The following is a 15754-nucleotide window of genomic DNA, read 5'->3' on the forward strand; positions in this document are numbered from 1 at the left end:
TCTAGCAGTTGAGGTGTGAAAACCAAGGGAGGAGAAACTGGTTTTGTAGTTAGCAAGCCATTCACAGTCTTTGTTTAATCCTGAGCTGATGGTGTAAAATTTGCAGATGAACTGAAGCTCAGCAGTTTCTCTCTGAAGTCTGGTCCTGAAGTTTTTTTGCTGCAGGATAGCCACCTTAAGGTCTGCTATAGTGTGGCCTGGGAGGTTAAAGTGTTCTCCTACAGGTTTTTGTATATTGCCATTCCTAATATCTGATTTGTGTCCATTTATCCTTTTCCATAGAGACTGTCCAGTTTGGCCGATGTACATAGCAGAGGGGCATTGCTGGCATATGATGGCGTATATTACATTGGTGGACGTGCAGGTGAATGAACCGGTGATGGTGTGGCTGATCTGGTTAGGTCCTGTGATGGTGTTGCTGGTGTAGATATGTGGGCAGAGTTGTCATCGAGGTTTGTTGCATGGATTGGTTCCTGAGCTATAGTTACTATGGTGCGGTGTGCAGTTACTGGTGAGAATATGCTTCAGGTTGGCAGGTTGTCTGTGGGCGAGGACTGGCCTGCCACCCAAGGCCTGTGAAAGTGTGGGATCATTGTCCAGGATGGGTTGTAGATCCCTGATGATGCATTGGAGGGGTTTTAGCTGGGGACTGTATGTGATGGCCAGTGGAGTCCTGTTGGTTTCTTTCTTGGGTTTGTCTTGCAGTAGGAGGCTTCTGGGTACACGTCTGGCTCTGTTGATCTGAACTGGGCTGGCATTCGACTCACTGGGGTCCAGGGCAGAAAGCTGAAGCCCGAGCTCCACTGCCTGGGGCTGAAGCCGAAGCTCGAGCAACTTAACTTTGCAAGGCCCCCTGTGCAAGCGGATGTTCACCAGCGATGACTGGAGCAGCAAAGCTGACCCTGAAGGGCTGGCAGGCATGCACATAGCAGAGGGGAGGACTGGTGGCATTTTCTAAAGACCCTTGCACATCAGCATGGAGTGGGGGAGAGGGAATGTAAAATTTTAAAAAAGAAAAACCTACAAAAACATCCCGTTCATACTATTTAAAGGGGGCTGTATCAGAAACTTGAGTTTTAGATTAGCATGTTTATTAAACACCTAAACTTGCCAATGTCCCTATTAAAGCATTTTCTGGATTCAGCTGGATGAAAAGAGCAAGATTTCAGCCTTTATTTCCAGGAAAGGCCATTACTGACGTGTATCCCAACAGCCCTCCAGCCCCCGCTTTGTGTCCTTTGTTCTTTTGCCAAGTCATTCTGTAGGCACTTGCTTTTTAATGAATGTAGGCTTGAGAAAAGTTCAACCTTCTTAGGAAGTGCTGCTGCTTTACTATAGAATAGCAACTGAATGCGTCTTACCTGGCTTAATATAAATTGGCACTGCTGGTTTAATGGGCTTAATGTGTCCTCCAAACCATCAATTGCTGCAGGCTGTGAGTCCATTTATAAACAAAAAAACCCATCCCAGTGTGCCTGGAGTGTAACGTAATGCAGCATTGCCTTGGTGTCTGCAGACTACTCCATTCTCATTGCTTCTCTTCCTGGCTTTGCACAGCAGTAGCAGAATGAAACTAATAAGATTGGTCAGGTTCACCACCGCTGTTCCCTTGTCTGCCAGCAACAGTGATCCATTCTGGAGGAAGGGAGGGGAGATGGCAGAAAGCTCCTTGTCCCTTTCAGCAACTAGCAGGAGGGGGAGATTGACACTTCAGACCTCTGCTAGCCAAAGGCCTATATGAAAGTCAGTGTGAATCCCAATGCTCTGCTCTTTGGGACAGCCAGGCCGATGTGGCTAGCAGTGGGTGATGGTGGAGCTAGCCTTCTCACTTGGGCACTGGCCTCTGGACCTCGCCTGTGAGTGAAGCTTGACTTTCAAATCAGTCTCTGGTGAGCAGGTAGATGCCTGCCAAATTTTTTGAAGCCTTGATCTCTCTTTCTATTCTAGGATGCATTTCATCAGGCCCTGGTGACTTGAAGACATCTAACTTGTCTAAGTAATTTTTCACTTGTTCTTTGTCTATTTTAGCCCCCGATCCTAACTCATTTTCACTGGCATTCACTATGTTAGGCGTCCAATCACCACCAATCTTCTTGGTAAAATCCGAAACAAAGAAGTCATTAAGTACCTTTGCCATTTCCATATTTTTCTGTTACTGTTTTTCCCCCTCATTGGGGCCTACCCTGTCCTTGGTTTTCCTCTTGCTTCTCATGTATTTGTAGAACGTTTTCTTGTTACTCTTTTAAGTCTTTAGCTAGTTTGATCTCTTTTGGTGCCTTGGCCTTTCTAATCTTGTCCCTACATACTTGTGTTTGTATTCATCCTTTGTAATTTGACCTAGTTTCCACTTTTTGTAGGACTCTTTTTTTGATTTTTAGATCATTGAAGATCTCCTGGTTAAGCCAGGGTGGTCTCTTGCCAGACTTCCGGTATTTCCTACACAGTGGGATAGTTTGCTCTTGTGCCCTTAATAATGTCTGTTTGAAAAACTGCCAGCTCTCTTTAATTGTTTTTCCCCTTCGACTCACTTCCCATGGATCTTACCTACCAACTCCCTGAGTTTGCTGAAGTCTGCCTCCTTGAAATCCATTGTCTTTCTTTTGCTGTTCTCCCTCCTACCATTCCTTAGAACAGTGGTTCTCAATTGTTGTTTTTTCACGGACCTCTTGAAAATTGCTGAGGGTCTCGGTGGAACACTTAATGATCTTTCCAAATGTTGTTTGTACCATTAACTAACTATTGTAAAGTGCTTTGGATAAAAGCGCTGTAAAAATTGTAATTTTTGTTTTGTTCTACAAATAAAAGCACACAACTCATATTTTAATATCAGTCTTACCTTTCTAATGTGATGGATGTGCGCCCTCCCCTATCACAGCAGCACCTGAGCTGGGGCTGGGAAGGAGGGAGGATCTCTACCCTGCCACAGAGCTGAGGGCGGGCAGGAGCACTGTTTGTCCCCAGTAACCACAGCCCTGGAGCTGGGAAAAGTCGCCTCTTTCCTCTGTTTGCCGCAGCCTTGCATGTCCCAAATTCCCCCCACTCACTCTTCTTACCCTACTGCCCCCTCCCACCTGTTGTCAGAGGTGTTGTCAGAAGCTACCGGTATGGTGCTTTGCTCTGCTCTCTCCTTGTTGGTATTACTCGGCTGCGTGCGTGTGTTCACTCTGTGTGCTGCCCCAGCTCTGCACAGATAGCTGACACAGCAGACCCGAAGAGAACCCCCAATGACCACAGAGTCTAGTAAGGTACGAAGGCATGTCGGCCAGGTTTATTGCCGTATTGGATACAGTAGTAGTTCTCCGCAGATTACTTAGTCTACCGAGCATACTACGAATATGTACCCACTGTCAATGGACTCGGCTCAGTTAGTGGCGGGACTTTCCACTGCCCCCTCGGCCGGACAAAGACATCGCCCCAGGGATACATTCTTATACACAGGTACAAACAAGTTACACATCACTCCTGACATATTGAGGTGCAACCCTTCTACGTAGCAAGGTACAACCCCTCTACGTAGTAAGATGCCGCCTCTCACCTTGTACATGTTGGTTTGAACAAACCAACTCTATCCATCATATTACCCTTTTGCCCCTGTCATTGGGATGGGTCAGCCTGTTCCTTGTTATCTGTGTGGAATGTGCAAGTATGTGAATGTTCTGATCTCTAGTGTTCAGTACCTTTTAGGTACGTATCTTCTTGCAGCATCAGCCCTTTCCTTGCCAGTTTCTGTGAGCAGGGCCTGCCTCTAGCTCACAGCTTCACTTTGCTTTATATTAGCAAAGTCTTGACCATTATTTTAGTTCAGGCCTCATACTGGGCCTTTATCAGGGCCTTCACTTACTACACCACCTACCCTCTATTCCCCCCCAAGGTCACGACCTCACATGTGCGTCTTCTCCAGGGTCCAGGCACCTAATTAGTGGAGCCAGGCCTGCACAGCTCCACTAATTAGGTGAGTGGCCTTTCATTCTCTCGTGTGCAGCTGCCCAAGTGCACACCTTAGAGGGAACTATCTGCGGACCACCCAGTAGTCTGCAGATCACAGTTTGAGAACCTTTGCCTTAGAATCATGAACTCTACCATTTCACCCAAGCTGCCTTCCACTTTCAAATTCTCAACTAGTTCCTCTCTATTTGTTAAAATGAAATCTAGAACAGCCTTTCCCCTAGTAGCTTTCTCCATCTTCTGAAATAAAAAAAATTGTTTCCAATGCATTCCAAGAACTTGTTGGATAATCTGTGCCCTGCTGTGTTATTTTCCCAACAGATGTCTGAGTAGTTGAAGTCCCCGCCCCACACCAAGTCATGTAGGTGTCTAACTTGGGGAACAGATCTCACTTGGTTTCAAAGTACAAAGATGGTAGGTGGTGTAGCCCTACAAACTTGACCTGAGACCGGTCTCAATCTGGGTTCTCTCCGTCATTGCTAGTAATAAAGCTTCTGCAGGTTAAATGGTGTGTGTGTGTGTGAGAGACAGCCCTGTGCACAATCCTGCTATTTTAGTGGGTTTACACAAGTGTGAGGGTACGGCAATACAGGAAAGTGGTGTTTTAAAAAAATAAATTAAAAAAAAATCCACTGTTAATGCACAGGAAACAGACTTCCACTCTCTCATTCAGAATGGTGTCGGCTCTGCAGGGCTTGTAGGAGTTAAAAGGAGTAGCAGCTTACTTTTGTCAATGAGAGATTTGCTGACTTCAATACACAGTGGAAGATGTCCAGTGAGATGTAGTTACATTTCAAAGTAGAACTGCATATAGATGAAGGATGGAATTTAAAAATAATTGATTTGTCTTCTAAGCTTCTTGGGGGCTGAGCCCCACAAACACTGTGTGAATGTACAGTAGTACACTGGCACCATGATCTCAATTAGAGCCTCTACATCTTATCGTAATACACACAATAATCAAATGTTAGGCTGATAAATGAGATGACCAAGTGTGTTACTTTCTCCTTTTCTTCCTTCTTCCAGGATCGAATCATCAACTTAGCTGTTGGTAGCTTAACATCCTTGCTGCTTATAGTAAGTATTCCACTTCCCAAACTAAATTTCTTTTCTTTCTGTGGTTCCAATCCTGATTCTGTTGAAGTTTAATGGGAAAACTTCCACTGACCTTGAGTGGGCCCAGGTTTTAGCCCCATGTGCTTCCATCCTTTGCAAACTAGCTTGCTAGTCATTTGAGACCCTTTGCCTTTAGGGAAGGGAGAATGCCATTTTCTTTTGGCAGTTTTATTTTCTGCTGCCGCTTTGCGGGAACTGAGTCCTTTTAAAAACAAGGAATAAAGTTCCCCAAATCCATGTGAGAAAGGAACTCTTCAGCAGCACTCCCTAGTGCTGGATGAAATTTTTACATGTGTTTGAGGCACCCATTGCTGTGCTATCTCACTGTGCTTTCCTCCAGCTCTTGAAAGAACCAGATGCTATCACAAAAAGGGGGAGGCTACTCCATGATCTGTGATGGTAGCTACTGACTCTCCTGACTTTGAGAGCCAACATGATGGGAAGCATCTGAAGCGTGAATATTCAGGGAATCCAGCCTGTTGTTGGAAAGTCCAGAGAGAAAATCCTTGAACAAAACCAGGATAGAATGCCATGCCCATCACAGACAGCCTCCAGCCTCAGAACTCCCTTGAGCTTCACCTTCGAGACATGTAGCAGAAACATCCCTTCCAAGTAATAATGCTAGGATGAAACATAGGTGGGGAATTAGTTTGGAAGATTTACAAACATGTATTATGACCAGAACCTTGGAAGTAAATTAGCTGCTGCAAAAAGACACACTACTGCAGTTTTTTTTTGTTGTTTTAGGTGGCTTAACATTTGGCTAGCCACATGCTACATAGCCAGTTGGAACTTTTTGACTGGCCTTCAGAATTAAACCCAGTTATGTAGGACCTGGTTCTTGAGGTGACAAGGCACAAGATAATGTGGCAAGACCTGCATCCATGAGGGATGGTTACAGTTCGCTGGGAGTGGGATATCTTTCAAGACTGCCAGAAGGAGCACTATTCTGGTTAATACATAAGGAATTCTACATGGCTTTTTCTCCCTTAAGTTTGTGTGTGTGACCCTTGAATTTTCTGTTTCCCTCTGTCCTTCTACATGGACATGAGGATTGTATTAGGCCACTGGAAGGGAACTATTGTACAATCACTAAGGATTGTGCCTATGTGGTTAGGGGTACTTAGTTATTTAAAAATTCTGTCCGTAGTCCTTTCCAACCTCTTATACCTCCACCTTGCCTCTCGCCATGGTGGGTGGGTATTGGTTGTAGTGAGACACACCCAAGGAGGAATCCTAAACTGTTTCCTTGGTCACTTCATAACTCTGCTTCTGTGAGTGGGTCTGGGTGTGTGGCTTTTTTTTTTTTTTTTTGCCATTATGAAAATATTTAGCCTCTCTGTATTTCTCTGTACAGGTCACTCTGATCAGTGCTTTTATCTTTCCTCAACTACCTCCAAAACCAGTGAATATATTTTTTGCTTTCTGCATCTCCTTGTGTAGTGTTTCTGCTGGCATACTTGTAAGTAATTGCTACATTTATTGTGAAATATACACAGTTGTATTTTATGTACATAATAGATCCTTTGTTTTTCATAATACAGTAGTGAACTAGCTACACCTACCCTCTAAGTAGGGCAGCTGTAGATTATAGTACAGATGTGCACTTGAAATCTGGTAAAGCACTGGATATTGGTCAAAGGTAGATATCTTGTGTTTATTCTGCGAGTGCAGAGGGGCAGACTTCCTATCAAATATCTTCTCTTCTCCTATTGTCCCCTCCTGAGCATCCAGGCTACAACATCCTAATATTTAACACACATTCACAGTAGGCTTGTCTATGCACCTGCTACAGAGAGTGTACAGGTCACATCCTACAACAAAAGACTATGCTATGGTTAGAGGTTTACTTAAATCACGGAGAAAACACACTTTTTTGCAGGTTGGTCATGGTATAAATAGATTTCATAGCTTTGTTACACATCTCGAAATGTTATTTATGCCATGATTAACAGTGTGATCTCTCCACAGCATTTGTCAAACTGGGGGCCCTGACTCAAAAGGGGGTCACAAGCCTATTGCAGGTGGTCATGGGATTGCCACCCTTACTTCTGTGCTGCTGCTGGTAGCAGTGCAACCTTCAGAGCTGGATGCCCAGCCAGCAGCCCCTGCTCTGTCTTCAGAGCTGGGCAGCCCGAGATCAGATTTCATGGTCTGTGACATGATTTTCACAGCTGTGAATTTTGTAGATCCTCCTCCCCCCAGCTATGGTGTGTCTTCTTACACAACAAGCAAGACTTAACTTCTGTACTGGTGGGAGCTGCCACAGGAAAGGGAGGATAGGGATGCAAGTAGAGTTAAAGTTGGCATCTCAAGTATGTAAAGACTTTCTGGCAATCATTAGGGGGATTTTTTTTTTTTTAATTTGATTCCAATCTGTTTAACTGTGAATTTCCTAACTTTCAAACAACCATTGAAATAATAAATCTACTTGACATGTTAATGGCTTATTGACACAGTTGTAGCTAAGGGCTTGTCTACACTTAAAATGCTACAACTGCACTGCTGTGGTGCTTCAGTGTAGACACTACCTATGCTGAGAAAAGGGATTCTCCTGTCAGCATAGGTACTTCCACCTCCTGAGAGGTGGTAGGGTAGGTAGGCAGACAGAAGAATTCTTCTGTCAACCTCTAGTGCTGCCTTCACAAGGACTTAAGTCTGTTTAACTACACTGTTCAGGGGTGTGGATTTCTCACACCCCAATCACTATAGTTAAACCAACTTAATTTTCTAGCGTGGACCAGGCCTTACTGTTTTGCAAAGCAAGCTCACAAGTCTCGTTACTTGCATAATTAACATTTCTCAAAATGAAACTGTCTTATGTCTAGAGGAACGGTAAGTAAGCTGACTGTGATACTGGCAGGCAATACATGAGTGGTTAGTATCTCCCTAAAGTGTGGAAGTGCATTCCACAAGAATGCTGAAAGAGAGAAGTGGGTGGTTGTTCTTAGTGCTTAGTTTTCAGTGAGGTTTCCCTCTATTAACTGCTCTCTTCATTAGTCCGATTTAAAGGGGGGATGTTAAAGAAAACCCTAGAACTTCTTAGTTTCACAGTTACATACTCCTGCACTGAACTGTAGCCTGTTTATCTTGCATATAAATACCTGATTTTATTTCTAATGCAAAATCACTCTCTCCTTTTTAGATCTACTGGTATCGACAAGGAGACTTGGAACCTAAGTTTAGGAATCTAATTTACTATATCTTATTTTCTATTGTCATGTTATGCATATGTGCCAACCTGTACTTCCATGAAGTGGGTAAATGATTGCGAGACTGTTCTTAGCTCCACCTTAGAAACAAAGGGGATAATCAGCTGGACAGGAATGAAGAAAGGGGTTGTTCAGGGATAATCAGTACATGATTTTCATGTAAATGTATATCTCAAGTCCCTCGTGTTGGGAGGAATTATTGCCATATGACATGACACTTTGCTTTTATTTAAGAGCTAACTTTGCACTTAATGCACATTCCAACTATACTGATGTTTCAGAAGGGCACAAGCTTTTTCATTTTGGAAAAACTGCATTTTTTTATTGTACAAATAATTGCAGCATTGCAAAGATCTGTAACAGAATAAATACATGGCATCTTACAGTTACATAAGACAAATACTTTATTTTTGTTTAAACTGACTATACAATTATTTCTGTTCCCCAGGCAACCTTTTATTGAAACTACAACTTAATTTCACATTAACAAAACCACAGACTGAAAGACCAACTCTGATTATGAAGAGCTAATTATAGAAATAAATAAAATAATTTATACATCAGTCTTTAATTTCTGTAGTTATTTTCCCCACACTCACTCACACACTCACACGCACACTTAGAAGGCTGCTCAGCCTAGTGTGTCTGCTATGAGCCTGAAGTGGCGAATGAATCGCTTTCCATTGCTTTAGGGACACAGGCCCAAACTATCACTGAGTTGCTGCTTCAAGACCTTGTAAAGGGTGCTACCACCTCCTTGCCATTCCCCAAATATTAATGTGCTGCATCCAGCTCCCTTCAGAGAGAGGCTGGAAGTGTAATGAGAATAGCTAGTTAGGTAGGCAGTCTTTCTACCTGACCTGGAATGGCCTCTGAAGGCTCGAGGCTTTTTTGTTCTCTTGGCTTTAGAGGGATGCCGGTGGACCTCCACAGCCTTCCCTTTCTTATAAGTTTCCCTTGCTGTAGTGATTATTTTTTTACTTTAAAAAAAAACAAACCACTTCTGATCTTTCTGCAACTCCATCCATTGCCAGCAACGGACTCTTCAGGAACAGGCACAGCGAAGGACAACCCTGTAAGCATCTGTAACTAGGGTCTTATGTGCTGGAAATACTGGTACATCCAATGAGATTAGGAAAACAGACCCCTTCTGCAATGCTGCTCTTGCCCGCACCCTCTGAAGTCACTGAGTTATCCTCAGCTAAATGTCAAGAGGAAAAGTAACACGTCGTAGCTCTGTACTGTAGAGGAGCCAGGAAGTGCAGAAATCCTCATCCACTTTCCATGAAGTGTGTGCAAACTAATTCTTGTTGCTGCACTAATAAGCTAAGGGCTACAGTCCTTGGCTTCCATCCAGTTTTCAAGGTGCATAAAGTCCAACAGATGGGCAACAGCCAGGTCAAAATGACTGAGTGGATCCTAGCAGTGTGCAACTGAGACTCTTAGTAACCCCTTGCTGCAAAGCAGTGGACTGGGGCTTCAGTTAGCTGCTGTACCCTTTACAAATGAGGCATACAGTCTTGTGAGCAGTAAAAGTGCACTGTAGTCATTTCAACTTGAGAATGGTCTACATGTGTGGACTGACTACTTTCTTTGGAAGGTGGAACAGGATTGCAACTGTAATTTCATGATGCAAACAGGTTCATTTAGAAAGCAGACATGATTACTGCTTCTTAGTGACAACTCACTAAGTCTTCAACATCCTTTGAATCTTCAGAATCAGGACTGTCCAAACACGAGCCAATAATGTGTGATCCCTCTCCATGGTGTTGCAATATAGGATCTGCAATGAGCCATAACATGTTAAGGACTCAAACTTATTATACTGCTATAAAAACTTACCTCAAACACACATAGGTAGTGCTTTGCATCAATTTAAATTAATCTATTAATGTAGCTACTCTGACACCCTCTAGTTTTTCAAAAACAATTTCCTCTAAAAAGCAGGTATACAGAATTGCACACAACAAACATTACTGATCAGTCTCCGATCTCTAACTCAAGCCTCACACTGAGTGGTCTCTACAAGGACTGGAACTGCTATCAACATTCTTCCTGCTACAGTATAATTAGTCTAAAACTAATTAGTTGGCATTTACCATTGGTGCAGTGGAGGAAAGCAGATGAATGCATGACTTTCTTGTTTTGAAAAAAAGCTTCCAAATCCTTTCATCTAAAGAGGCTTAATTCTAAAGTTTCAAACTAGCAATGATTTGGAAGGTAAGTTTTATATGAAGATTCCATAGATAAAGGCTATAATGCATAGAATGATTAGAGGATCTCAATTACCATATTGAACCAAAGGAGCCATTCTCAAACTGGGGGTTTTAATGGGGTTACCAGGGCTGGTTTAGACTTGCTGGGGCCCAGAGCCGAAGCCTAAGCTGCACCATCCATCAATGAAACCAAAGCCTAATAGCTTCAGCCCTTGGCGGTGGGGCTCAGGTTACAGGCCCCCTGCCTGGGGCTGAAGCCCTTGGGTTGGGACCCCCTGCCCGGAGTGGCAGGCTCAGGCTTTGGTCCCACCTCCTGGGGTCGTGTAGTAGTATTTGTTGTCAGAAGGGGGTCACGGCGCAATGACGTCCGAGAACCCCTGAACTAAAGAATCTTGTTTCAGGCCAATTACACTAAGCATCTGTCTGATAGTACCTGTTAATGTTGTCAGAGGTAAGACGGATTCATTGTCTATATCATCTGATGTCTGAATAAAACCATGGGGTGAAGGAACAATAAGAACAGTTTCATCATCTATTGCAGACTGATCAACTTGTTCTTCTATGGCTGGAGAACCTAGGTCCTGCATGATGAGAGATTGAAGGTTAAGATGTGAGAGGTTTATCCATAATGGAATACAGAAACATTTGTTTCTAGAAAACTGAGTTAGGTGCTGGCTGTGGCAGAGATCTTTTTCACGGCGAGTAGTAGTTAGAGGGAATGGAAAATGACTGACATATTCAAAAGCACTGTTGTAAGTGACCCACACTGGCTATAAACTGAATTTCTCACCATGTCGGCTACTCATCTCTAGATGTGGTAAGACATATGTAACATCTTTACAATACTTATCTACATGGGGACCAAAATTTGATTTAATGCAACAGATATAACACAGTCCAATGGCTGGAACTTGAAGCTAGACAAATTGATACTAGAAATCAAGTGCAAACTTAACAGTGAGGGTAACTTAACCACTGGAAAAACTTACCAGGGGTTGGGATGGATCCCTGGAAACTTTTCAGTCAAGACTTTTTGGGGGTAAATGATTCTCTAGTTTAAATTTATTCAAGCAAGTCTTATGGCCTGTGTTTACACAAGAGGTCAGACTAAATCACAATGGTCCTTTCTGGCCTTGTAATCACAAATTATTTGTACAACAGATAATTGCTTTCTGTGATTTTAATAAGGAAGTTAATTTTTTTCCTAACACCTTACCGATACTTCTCCTTGAGTCGTAACTACAACTGCTGCTTTCACTGTCAAGTTTTAACTACTCTAAGCACCACTAAGGAAGAGTGATCTTGACTGCTGTCAGCAGGGGTGACTGGAATTGGCAGAATGAAAACAGCTGGATTGTTCAGATTCACAGCTGGAGTGTGGAATGCTTGGGCTGGCTAGCCAGTTTTACTAATACCTGTTCCTCTTGGCAGTTTTGTTGGTACTATCTTTGTGACTGGCCACCCAGCTGGTTACCCCTTATCAGCTGCTGTCAAGCAGTTTACGAATGAACACATGTATGCGATGCATGCATCATAGCTGGGTCCTCCCTCACTAAATTAGACCAGATCCGTGCTTGCTCTACTTAGATACATCATACTTTGCACTAATTCAATGAGGATGCAGCCTGCAGAAAGAACAGCATAGCTGGACCTTCCAACACTGAGGTGCGGTTCCTAGGCCCAAACTGAAAAGCTGGCCCTCAAGGTACAGGGGATAATGGGAAAGGGAACTGGGCACTTCTCTAGTTATAGTTATCAAACCCCTGCAATGTGAGTCCATACCTTCCACGCACTGACACAACCGTAATGGCAGCAGTTGGGGAGAAATGTCTTCTACAGAAAGAGAAGTTTACAGAGGCCTTTTTAGAGTCAGTCCTACTCCTGAGTACTCCTCTTGAGTAAAATAATCCCCTCTATCTCCACTAGTGAAACTGCACAGACCCCAAACTTCCATTTAGCTAGGAGGATAAACAAATGAGAATTACCAAGTCAATTTGCTTTTTCTTCCTAAAATAATTAAACAGTCTAACATCCTTTCATACCTTTACCCATAACTAATGACTTGAAAGTTTTGATTTTGACTTGCTAACATTTTTGTCTTCATAATTTGAACATAGGAATCAAAATAAGTTAAGTTACCATGTGACAATCCAAGCTGGATAGGAGTCAACAGTGTGCCCTTGTTGCCAAGAAGGCTAATGGTATTTTGGGCTGTATAAGTAGGGGCACTGCCAGCAGATCTAGGGATGTGATCATTCCCCTCTATTCGGCATTAGTGAGGCCTCATCTGGAGTACTGTGTCCAGTTTTGGGCCCCACACTACAAGGAGGATGTGGAAAAATTGAAGAGAGTCCAGAGAAGGGCAACAAAAATGCTTAGGGGGCTGGAGCACATGACTTCTGAGGAGAGGCTGAGGGAACTGGGATTGTTTAGTCTGCAGCATAGAAGAGTGAGGGGGGATTTGATAGCTGCTTTCAACTACCTGAAAGCGGGTTCCAAAGAGGATGGGTAAGACAGTTACTCACCTTTGTAACTGTTGTTCTTCGAGATGTGTTGCTCATATCCATTCCAAGTAGGTGTGTGCGCGCCACGTGCACGTCTATCGGAAGATTTTTATCCTAGCAACACTTGGTGGGTCGGCTGGGCGCCCCCTGGCATGGCACCGTTATGGCACCGAAAATATACCCCTGCCGACCCGTCCGCTCCTCAGTTCCTTCTTGCCAGCTACTCCGACAGTGGGGAAGGAAGGCGGGTTTTGGAATGGATATGAGCAACACATCTCGAAGAACAACAGTTACAAAGGTGAGTAACCGTCTTTTCTTCTTCGAGTGCTTGCTCATATCCATTCCAAGTAGGTGAATCCCAAGCCTTATCTAGGCGGTGGGGTCAGAGTGAGATACTGCAGCGTGTAGAACCGCAGAGCCGAAGGCTGCGTCCTCTCTGGATTGTTGCACCAGGGCATAATGGGAAGTGAAGGTGTGTACTGAAGACCACGTAGCTGCTCGACATATCTCCTGGATGGGAACTCGAGCTAGGAAGGTGGTCGAAGAGGCCTGAGCCCTGGTGGAATGGGCGGTAATATGCCCCGGAGAGGCATGAGCTAGGTCATAGCAAGTACGGATGCACGCTGTTACCCATGATGAAATTCTCTGAGAAGAGACGGGTAGGCCTTTCATCTGATCTGCCACTGCCACAAAAAGTTGGGGCGATTTGCGGAAGGGTCTCGTCCGGTCAATGTAGAAGGTGAACGCCCTACGGACGTCGAGGGAATGCAACTGCTGTTCTCTACAAAATGTATGTGGTTTGGGAAAGAAGACTGGGAGGAATATGTCTTGGTTGAGATGGAAGGCCAAGATTACTTTAGGGAAGAACGCCGGATGGGGACGTAACTGCACCTTGTCTTTGTGCAACACCGTGTATGGCGGGTCCACCATCAGAGCCCGAAGCTCAGAGACTCTCCTAGCCGATGTGATGGCTACAAGGAAGGCTGTTTTCCACGACAAATACAGGAGCGAGCAAGTTGCCAGTGGCTCGAATGGAGGAGTCATAAGTCTTGTCAGGACCAAGCTGAGGTCCCAGGAAGGGGCAGGGCATCGTACTAGGGGGTATAGACGCTCCAACCCTTTGAGGAAGCTCAAGACCATAGGGTGGGAGAAGGCAGAGTAAGTACCTTCTCCGGGATGGAAAGCAGAAATAGCCGCCAAGTGCACTCAAAATGATGAGATAGCGAGGCCTTGTTGTTTAAGGTACCAGAGGTAGTCCAATATAGTGGGAATGGGAACCTCCATGGGTGATTTATTTTGTGCTTGACACCAGCAAGAAAAACGCTTCCACTTGGCCAAGTACGTAGATCGGGTGGAAGGTTTTCTGCTGCCCAGGAGTACTTCTTGCACTGGGGCAGAGCAACGTAAATCCGACTGGGTTAACCATGCAGGAGCCACGCTGTGAGATGGAGGGATTGCAGGTCCGGGTGGTGAAGCCTGCCGTGGTCCTGTGTTAAAAGATCCTGATGCGGGGGCAGAGGGATCGGGTTGGTTATCGAGTGGTCCAGCAACGTGGTGTACCAGTGCTGATAGGGCCATGCAGGGGCGATCAGGATCAGGCGAGCCCTGTCCCTGCGGAGCTTTAAGAGAACCCTGTGCACCAATGGGAAAGGTGGAAAGGCGTACAGCAGCTGGTCCTTCCATGAGATTAGGAAGGCGTCCGATATCGAGCCCGGGGTTAGACCTTGGAAGGAGCAGAACTTCTGGCACTTCCTGTTGTCGCGGGAAGCGAAGAGGTCTATATGGGGAAAGCCCCACTTCTGGAAGATGGAATATAGAACGTCCGGGCGAAGCGACCACTTGTGAGACTGAAAGGATCTGCTGAGATGGTCTGCCAGGGTGTTCCGAACTCCCGGGAGGAACGATGCTACAAGGTCTATCGAGTGGGCTACGCAAAATTCCCACAATTGGATTGCCTCCTGACAAAGGGGGGAGGATCGAGTCCCGCCCTGCTTGTTGATGTAATGCATGGCCGTTGTGTTGTCAGTAAGCACTGAAACACAACGACCTTGCAGGTGTTGTAGGAATGTCTGGCACGCCAGGCGGACTGCTCTCAGCTCCCGGACGTTTATGTGCAATGCTAGCTCTTGAGGTGACCAGAGGCCTTGCATGTGACGATGGTCTAGATGAGCCCCCCAGTCGAGAGACGACGCGGCCGTCGTTAGGGACGGCGAGGGCTGCCTCGGATGGAACGGCAGTCCCGCACAAACCAGGGAGGGTGTTAGCCACCAGTTGAGGGAGTCTAAGATGCTCTGAGGAATGGTGACCACCATGTCTATGGTATCTCTGGCTGGACGGTACACTGAGGCGAGCCAGGTTTGAAGGGGACGCATGCGTAGTTTTGCGTGCTTGGCAATAAAGGTACATGCGGCCATGTGACCAAGGAGGCTCAGACAGGTGCGAGCTGAGGTTGTCGGAAAGGTTTGGAGGCTTTTTAAAACTGAGACTAGTGCCTGAAACCGGGGCGGTGGCAGGCAGGCTCTTGCGAGTTTGGAGTCCAGAATAGCCCCAATGAATTCTATTCTTTGAGTGGGTACAAGAGTGGACTTCTCTCGATTGATCATCAGGCCCAGTCTCTCGAATAGGTCCGTGATGATGGCTATGTGCTGGGTGACCTGGGCCTCGGAGGTCCCTCGAATAAGCTAGTCGTCTAGGTAAGGAAACACATGTATTCGCCGACGACGGAGGAAGGCGGCCACTACTGCCATGCACTTTGTAAAGA

The 15754-nt window shown here is 45.1% G+C and overlaps 2 protein-coding genes across 3 annotated transcripts in view; one reads left to right on the forward strand and one right to left on the reverse strand.

Moving 5' to 3' along the window:
- TMEM243 (transmembrane protein 243) overlaps positions 1 to 8558 on the forward strand; it is a 31296-nt gene extending 22738 nt beyond the window's left edge. Inside the window, exons 3-5 of the mRNA XM_050937037.1 lie at positions 4972 to 5022; positions 6419 to 6523; positions 8207 to 8558. Coding sequence (XP_050792994.1) covers positions 4972 to 5022; positions 6419 to 6523; positions 8207 to 8329 — 279 coding nt within the window. The 3' untranslated portion in view covers positions 8330 to 8558. The remainder of the gene's footprint in view (positions 1 to 4971; positions 5023 to 6418; positions 6524 to 8206) is intronic.
- A 101-nt stretch (positions 8559 to 8659) lies between these two features.
- Positions 8660 to 15754, reverse strand: part of DMTF1 (cyclin D binding myb like transcription factor 1) — a 54518-nt gene continuing 47423 nt past the window's right edge. For both annotated transcript variants that reach the window (XM_050936866.1, XM_050936865.1), the window contains 2 exons: positions 10923 to 11070; positions 8660 to 10056 (listed from right to left, as the gene is read on the reverse strand). In XM_050936866.1, the coding sequence (XP_050792823.1) occupies positions 9947 to 10056; positions 10923 to 11070 (258 nt within the window). In that variant the 3' untranslated portion in view covers positions 8660 to 9946. The remainder of the gene's footprint in view (positions 10057 to 10922; positions 11071 to 15754) is intronic.

This window comes from Gopherus flavomarginatus, chromosome 1, assembly GCF_025201925.1.
Source record: "Gopherus flavomarginatus isolate rGopFla2 chromosome 1, rGopFla2.mat.asm, whole genome shotgun sequence".
NCBI classification, from domain to species: Eukaryota; Metazoa; Chordata; order Testudines; family Testudinidae; genus Gopherus; species Gopherus flavomarginatus.